Consider the following 8,571-nt stretch of genomic DNA (forward strand, 5'->3'; position numbering starts at 1 on the left):
TGCTCAGGTCTTCATCTCACAGTTCGTGGGTTCAAGCCCGGTATCAGGCTCTGTGCTGACAGCTCAGAGCCTGGAGCCTAGTTCGGGTTCTGTGTCTCTCTCTCTCTCTGACCCTCCCCACTAGCATTCTGTCTCTCAAAAATAAATATTTTAAAAAATCATCTAAAAACAAAAGTATGTTGTGAGAAGATGCTTGAATCTATTCAAATTTCTTATTTCCTCATTCACACACTAGTTTTGGTATCCATTGAAATTTTTTTTTGTAGGGGCGCCTGGGTGGCTTAGTCGGTTAAGCGTCCGACTTTCGCTTAGGTCATGATCTCGCAGTTCATGGGTTTGAGCCCCGCGTCAGGCTCTGTGCTGACTGCCAGCTCAGAGCCTGGAGTCTGTTTCAGAGTCTGTGACTCCCTCTCTCTCTGACCCTCCCCTGCTCATGCTGTCTCTCTCTCTCCTAGAAATAAATAAAACATTAAAAATTTAAAAAAAAAAAAAGACAAGTAAACACAAACACCTAAGGCCAACAACTGCTATGAAAAGCAAGGCAGGTAAGCAGGAACAGAAGTGGTTCTAGCCAATGTCCACATATCTAGGAGGTAACGGCATTTATGCTTCTCCATGCTTCAAACTTCCTTCTAGAGTTCATACTGATCAGTCCAGTCCCTTACACACTGTTGAAGGAATTACAGACTGGGGGCAACTTGGTGGCTCAGTCAGTTAAGCATCTGACTCTTGATTTCAGCTCAGGTCATGATCTAATGGTTTGTGGGATCAAGCCCCACATCAGACAGCAGAGAGCTGGCTCTGGATCCTCTCTCTCCCTCTTTCTGCCCCTCCCCTGCCAGAGTTCTCTTTCTCTCTCACTCTCTCAAAATAAATAAACTTAAAAAAAAAAAAAGAGGGGGGGGCACCTGGGTGGCTTAGTCGGTTAAGCGTCCGACTTTCGCTTGGGTCATGATCTCGCGGTTCGTGGGTTCGAGCCCCGCATCGGGCTCTGTGCTGACTGCCAGCTCAGAGCCTGGAGCCTGTTTCAGTCTATGACTCCCTCTCTCTCTGACCCTCCCCTGCTCACGCTGTCTCTCTCTCTCTCTCCTAGAAATAAATAAAACATTGTAAAAAAATTAAAAAAAAAAAAATGAGTAGATAAATAAAATGTGGTATATACATATAACTAAATACTATTCAACCATACAATGTTATGAAGTTCTGACACATGCTACAACACGGATGAACCTTGAAAACATCATGCTAACTGAAATAAGCCAACAATAAAGGGCAAATATTGTATGATTCCATGTATATAAGGTAACTGGAAGTCAAATATATAAAGAGAGAAAGTACAATAGTGGTTAGAAGGGGGTAGGTGAAGGATGGAATAAGGAATTACTGTTTAATGGTTATAGAGTTTCTGTTTGGGGTAAGGAAAAAGTTTTCAAGTGAAAACAGTGAAGATGGCTGCAAAACAGTATAATTAATGCCATTTATTTGGCACACTTAAAAATGGTAACATAGGCGTGCCTAGGTGGCTCAGTCTATTAAGCAGCCAACTTTAGCTCAGGTCATGATCGCATGGTTCCTGAGTTTGAGCCCCCCATCAGGTTCTACACTGACAGTTTGGAGCCTGCTTAGGATTCTCTATCTCTCCATCTCTCTCTGTCAGTCCCGAACTTGTGCTCTCTTAAAATAAACATTTTTTAAAAAATGGTAAAATAGGGGGCGCCTGGGTGGCTCAGTCAGTTGAGCATCGACCCTTGATTTTGGCTCAACTCAAAATCCCAGGGTTGTGGAATAGAGCCCCACCTCAGGATCTGCGCTGACCATGGAGCCTGCTTGAGATTTTTTCTTTCTTTCTCTCTTATACATACTTTACTGCAATTTAAAAAAAAAAAAAAAAAAGAGGGGTGCCTGGGAGACTCAGTCAGTTATGTGTCCAACTTTTGACTTCAGCTCAGGTCATGATCTCGAGGTTCTCAGGGCTGAGCCTTGTGCTGGGCTCCATGGAGATGGTGTGGAGCCTACTTGGCATTCTCTCTCTCCCCCTCTCTGCTCTTCCCCCATGCATGCTCACTTGCTCGTGCTCTCTCTCTCTCTCACCCACCCTCTCAAAATAAATAAATAAACCTTAAAAAAAATAAAAGAAAAAGAAAAAAGGAAACATGCAGAATAGTAACAGGAATCATTACTAACACATACATTTTCTGCTCATATCACCTTACCTAAAGTATTCATTTATATGGTTATTTTAAAAAGAACACTGGCTAGAATAATTTATTTTTACAAGAATCTCCACCCTTGGGGCGCCTGGGTGGCTCAGTCGGTTAAGTGTCTGACTTCAGCTCAGGATATGATCTCACAGTTCATGGGTTCAGCCCAGCGTCAGGCTCTGTGTTAACAGCTCAGAGCCTGGAGCCTGTTTCAGGTTCTGTGTCTCCCTCTCTCACTGACCCTCCCCTGTGATGCTGTCTCTCTGTCTCTGTCTCTCTTTCAGAAATAAATAAAACATTTAAAAAAAATACCTTGAAAAAAGAATCTCCACCCTTTCACTCACAGAGGTTTTTTTTTTTTTTTTTTACTGTTAACGGAAGTTTATTATAGAGATCCAACTGCATATCATTCCTTTAAAAAAATTATTTTAATCATTATTCTAAGGTTTTGGGAAGACTTTGTCAGAGATACTAAAAATTCCTTCAGGAATTCTAATAAAGTGTCCTCAATTCCTTAAATGACATGTTTAAAAAAATCCTTCTCTATATTATGCTTTTTTTTTTACCTGAAATAATTTTACATCTGGACTCATCTTTGTAATCTCTTCATCTGGACTTGGATTACTCCTTCCTGGTGGTACAAATTTTAGTTTTTTGAAAGAATTCCCCTGCAACTGACTCGGTGCTGCAGATCGTCTCATATTCAGCAGTACCAACCTAAAAAACACCCAAAACAGAAATCATCCATGAATCTGACAGAATTAACTCCAAACATAAAAACAGCTCATCACTACAACCATATCTTTAAAGATATGAGAATAAACCTGTAAAAAGCCTTAGAAAACAAGTTTAACAGCTATTAAGATTTTATTTTCATCACAAAGGGCTACTGAAAAGAATGCAAGATGTAAATTGATTGGTGTATACGCGAGCATGTGGATTTCATGAATACTACGGATTAGATGATGATGTAGTCTTTGAAGAGTGCAACCATTAAACTCCTAAAATACAACGTTAATAAAACAGTCAAGAAGCAGCAACAGACCTGCTGTTTCTGCTTTTGGTAGCAGTTACACTTCGTGACTTCAGTCGTTCCTCTGCCTTTGTGGCCCCGCTAAACGTGCCTACAGACATCGTCGATTAATTAATCAGTTAATACCGTGCAAGATAACGTAGACTAGTCCTGGGGGGAACAAACCCAAGCACCACAGAAGCAAAGCGGGTGCACCGCTGAGGGGCCACTGCCCAGAGTCGCCTCTCCCTGGGACCACCCCATCACAAACGCAACCCTACCTCCGGCCTTCTCACCAGCCAGCCGGGAGCCAAGAGCGAGGGCGTCCATCACATTTCAGACCAATTCCCCTCCCCCCGCGGCCCCCCGCAAGAGACGGCCGCTCCACAGCCTTCCTTCCCTCCTCCCTGGAGGCCTGCTCCGGCGCCTCTCCTGTTTTGTCCCACACAAGCCCACAGACTACCGCAGCCTCGCAAGCTTTGCCCTCCCCAGGACGCACCGACGACGATCCGATAGAAGCCGCACCCCCAGGGGACAGGAACTCAGGTAAACATAGACCCTTCGCCACCCGAGGAGCTTAAGGCTCCCGCCTCAGCACAGCCTATCGCGAACGAGCCAGCCGCGCGTGCGCACCACCTTCCTGCAGCTGCGCCTTGTTCAGCCCGACTCTGATTGGACGACTGTAACTGCGCATGTCTCTTTGCGTTTCCCTGCCTCTGTAGTCGGATTCAGATTTATGGTTCAATTCAAAAATATTTACTTGGAAAAATATTTAATTGTTTGTTATTTATTTCCTATAGTCAGACATGCTGTAGGTGCTGAGGCTACAGACCTCATTTTAAACAGAGGACACGAATTTGAGCCCACCTACATGGATATGTTCATGCAGTTAGATGGTCTGGTTAGAAAAATAGTATGCAAATAAACTCATTTTAACATAAAGTTCCTAAAGCAGCATTTTAGGAATGAAGTGACCTCAGCAACGTGATTAAAATAATATAGGCCCTTAAAGTACCTGGCCCAAATAGGTAAACTAACGTTTTAAAAGTGGTCTGACACCTTTTAATATAGTGACAAGGTATGTATAGGTCATAGGCCTTTTAATGTAAAAGTACCTCCAAACCATGTCACTGTCTGTAGTCTCTACAAAACTATTCCAGTTTAAACAAAACACTTAGAAATATGTATATAGAATAATTTTTATCATTTAGCCTGATTTTGAAAAGCACTTAACTCTAAAATATAGGTGAAGATCTAAAATACAGGTGAAGAATTAGGGAATATTAAATTTTACCAAACTGGGGGCGCCTGGGTGGCTTAGTCGGTTAAGCGTCCGACTTTCGCTTAGGTCATGATCTCGCGGTTCGTGGGTTCGAGCCCCGCATCGGGCTCTGTGCTGACTGCCAGCTCAGAGCCTGGAGCCTGTTTCAGTCTGTGACTCCCTCTCTCTCTGACCCTCCCCTGCTCACGCTGTCTCTCTCTCTCTCTCCTAGAAATAAATAAAAAATATTTTTAAAAAAAATTTATTTTAAGAGAGGTGCCTGGGTGGCTCAGTGAGTTAACCATCTGACTTCAGCTCAGGTCATGATCTCCCGGTTTGTAAGTCAAGCCCCACTTTGGGCTCTGTGCTGACAGCTCAGAGCTGGAGACTGCTTCAGATTCTGTGTCTCCCACTCTCTCTCTCTCTGCTCCTCTCCTGTTCGCTCACGCGCTCTCTCTATCTCTCTCTCTCTCTCTCTCAAAACCAAATAAACATTTTTAAAAATTGGGGGGTGAACGCCTAGGTGGCTCAGTGGGTTAAGCATCTGACTTCAGTTCAGGTCATGATCTCATGGTTCGTGAGTCTGAGCTCTGAGTCCAGCTCTATGCTGACAGTCCAGAGCCTACTCGAGATTCTCTCCCTCTGCCCTTCTCTGCTCACGTGCTCTCGCTCTCTCTCTTTCTCAAGAATAAAGTTAAAAAAATCTTCACCCAGGCAATTTTGTGGGTACAGATATCTTTGTAAAAAAATGTTTTGATAAACTTTAGTTCATTTCCTTCCCTTCTTTAATCACTGAGTAAGTACTAAAATGTTATCCCCACTACTTTCTGTAAGGACATTATACTGTGTCCCCAAGTTCAGTTAACATTAGATCTATCAGAAGTAAAAGATTCTGGGCCACTTGGGTGGCTCAGTCAGTTAGACATCGGACTCTTGATTTCAGCTCAAGTCATGATCACAGGATTTGTGAATTCCAACACTGCAATGGGCTCAGTGCTGATAGTGCAGAGCCTGCTTGGGATTCTGTCTCTCCCTCTCTATACAATCCTTTTCTCTCTCTCTCTCTCTCTCTCTCTCTCAAAATAAACTTTAAAAAAATAAAATAGGGGCACCTGGGTGGCTCAGCTGGTTAAACATCCAACTTCGGCTCAGGTCATGATCTCATGGTTCATGGGTTCGAGCCCAGCGTCGGGCTCTGTGCTGACAGCTAGCTCAGAGCCTGGAGCCTATCTTTGGAATCTGTGTCTCCCTCTCTCTCTGACCCGCCCTGCTCACGCTCTCTCTCTCTCTCTCTCTCAAAAATAAATAAAAAACATTAAAAAATTTATAATAAATAAAATGAAAGCCAAGCAACTCAGCATAATTTTTTTTCCAAATTAATACCTCAAAACTATGTTCCATTTAAAACCCAAGAATATATCATGATAAATATACTAACCAGAATAGGGTCATTAAAATATTATACCTCCAAGATATTTAGGCAGCATGAAACAATGCAGCATAGTTAAGAACATCTTTGATATGAAAGAAGTAGACAGAATAATTTAGAATACAAAAAACAGAAATGCAATTTCCAGGGCACGTGGGTGGCTGAGTTGGTTAAGTGTCTGACTCTTGGTTTTGGCTCAGGTCAAAATCTTGTGTGGTTTGTGGGTTCAAGCCCCATGTCAGGCCCCATGCTGACATTACAGGGCTAGCTGGGAATTGCCACCCCCCAACCTCAGGTCTCTTTAGGTGCCTCAATCTTTTCTGAAATGCTTTTTTCCTCATGCTGCTCCCAAACACCTGCCACTAGAAACTTCTTTCAGGGCAGTAACTGCTTTGCACCATTTTATGCCATCATGGCCTAATATAATTCTAGAGCTATTCCAGTATCTAGGAAACATCTTTTGTATTTGATTCCTCCATTTCCATTACCATTGTCTTAGCTGAGGACATTACTTTTCATTCAAGTCATTGGGTCCAAACCTGGCTGATTATCAGAATCTCCTGAAAAGATTTTTAAAAGCAGATTAGTAGGTCCTTGGAACCTCCATTTTTTTTTTTTAAGTTTTAAAATTTATTTTGAGAGAGAAAGTACGCATGTACGCGTGTGCACAAGATGAGGAGGAACAGAGACGGAGAGAGAGAATCTGAAGCAGGCTCTGCACTCAGTGAGAAGCCCAATGTGGGGCTTGAACTCACTAAGGGTGAGAGTATGACCTGAGCCAAAACTAAGAGCCAGATGGTTAACCCAATGAGCCAATCCAGGAGCCTCTTGGAACCTGCATATTTAATGACTTCCCCAGATGATTCCTAACTTTGAAAACACTGAGAACATACCAATGGTTCTCACATTGTAGGGTGCATCAAATTTTAGCAGAATCACATGCAGGGCTTCTTAAAGCACACATTGCTGGGCCCCAGCTCCAATTTCTTATGGCTGGGGTTGTACCTAGGAATGTGCATTTCTGACAAATTCCCAGCTGATGCTGAGCCGCTGATGTGAAGACAACTCTAAAAATCATTGATTTAGATCTTTGCTGTAATTGCTTAATTGCTGTTTCTGCTCAGACTCTTTTCTCTCTAGTCCATTCTCACTGCACCAGAGCTATCTTTTTTAGTGTTTTTATTTATTTTTGAGAGAGAGAGAGACAGAGCACAAGCGGGGAAGGGGCAGAGAGAGAGGGAGACACAGAATCCGAAGCAGGCTCCAGGCTCCGAGCTGTCAGCAGAGCCTGATGTGGGGCTCAAATTCACAAATCGCAAGACCGTGACCTGAGCCAAAGTTGGATGTTTAACTGACTGAGCCACCCAGACACCCTGAGCTATTTTTCTAAAGCATAAATATGATTATGATTAACTTATGGAAAACATCTTTCAGTCACTGGCCAATGGTAGATGCTTATAAAGGTGTGCCAAGTGTGAAAATATCATTCATATTAACAAAAATTTTATTGCTGAGCACAGACCTTTTGTAGTTTATTCCCAGTCTCCAAGTACACATTCCCTCCACTTCTTCTACCCCTGATCCCTACATCCAACATTGGCCAAAGTAGACTACTCACTGTTCCCTGCATATTCATATCATCTACCATCTCCTTATATTTAAAAAAAATATTACCACATACCCCTGAGCATCTCAGGACTTATTAGAAACTGGTCTATCTTCACTTAGAATGTATACTACAGGATCATTATAAAAGTGTCCTGAAACTAAAAACCTCCCTAAAATCCACATAAAAATGCTTTAGTGGGTCTACAAATAAAGCTGCAACTTTTTTTTTTTTTTACAAATAGTTTATTGTCAAATTGGTTTCCATATAACACCCAGTACTCATCCCAAGTGCCCCCCTACATGCCCATCTCCCCCCTCCCCTCCCACATCCATCAGTCCTGTTTTTTCTCAGCATTCAAGAGTCTCTCATGGTTTGCCTCTCTCCCTTTCCCCCACCATTTCCCCCCTTCTTCTCCCCCATGGTCCTCCGTTAAGTTCCTCCTAATCCTCCTAAACGTGCAAACATATGATATTAGTCCTTCTCTGCCTGACTTATTTCACTCAGCATAACACCCTCCAGGTCCATCCATGTTGCTACACATGGCGAGATTTCATTCTTTCTCATTGCCATGTAGTATTCCGTCGTATAGATAAACCACATCTTGATCCATTCGTCCTTTGATGGACACTTAGGCTCCTTCCCTGTTTTGGCTATTATGGAGAGTGCTGCTATGAACATTGGGGTACATGTGCTTCTATGCATCAGCACTCCTGTATCCCTTGGGTAAATTCCTAGCAGTGCTATTGCTGGGTCATAGGGGAGTTCTGTTGTTAGTTTCCTGAGGAACCTCCACACTGTTTTCCAGAGGGGCTGCACCAGTTTGCATTCCCACCAACAGTGTAGGTGGGTGCCCGTTTCTCCACATCCTCGCCAGCATCTAGAGTTCTCTGATTTGCTCATTGTAGCCACTCTGACTGGCGTGAGGTGGTATCTCAGTGTGGTTTTGATTTGTATTTCCCTGATGAGGAGGGATGTGTCTGTTTAGCATCGTTTCATGTGTCTGTTGGCCATCTGGATGTCCTCTTTGGAGAAGTGTCTGTTCATATCTTCTGCCCATTT

General features: G+C 43.0%; 1 protein-coding gene across 1 annotated transcript in view; it reads right to left on the reverse strand.

Moving 5' to 3' along the window:
• The window catches only part of RAD54B (RAD54 homolog B), an 82,983-nt gene extending 79,185 nt beyond the window's left edge, over window positions 1–3,798 (reverse strand). The window contains exons 1-2 of the mRNA XM_039216508.1: window positions 3,713–3,798; window positions 2,768–2,918 (exon numbers count right to left, since the gene is read on the reverse strand). Of these exons, the coding sequence (XP_039072439.1) occupies window positions 2,768–2,902 (135 nt within the window). The 5' untranslated portion in view covers window positions 2,903–2,918; window positions 3,713–3,798. The remainder of the gene's footprint in view (window positions 1–2,767; window positions 2,919–3,712) is intronic.
• Window positions 3,799–8,571: the final 4,773 nt, after the last annotated feature.

Source organism: Hyaena hyaena, unplaced genomic scaffold, assembly GCF_003009895.1.
Source record: "Hyaena hyaena isolate Hyena2069 unplaced genomic scaffold, ASM300989v1 scaffold_635, whole genome shotgun sequence".
In the NCBI taxonomy this organism is placed as follows: domain Eukaryota; kingdom Metazoa; phylum Chordata; class Mammalia; order Carnivora; family Hyaenidae; genus Hyaena; species Hyaena hyaena.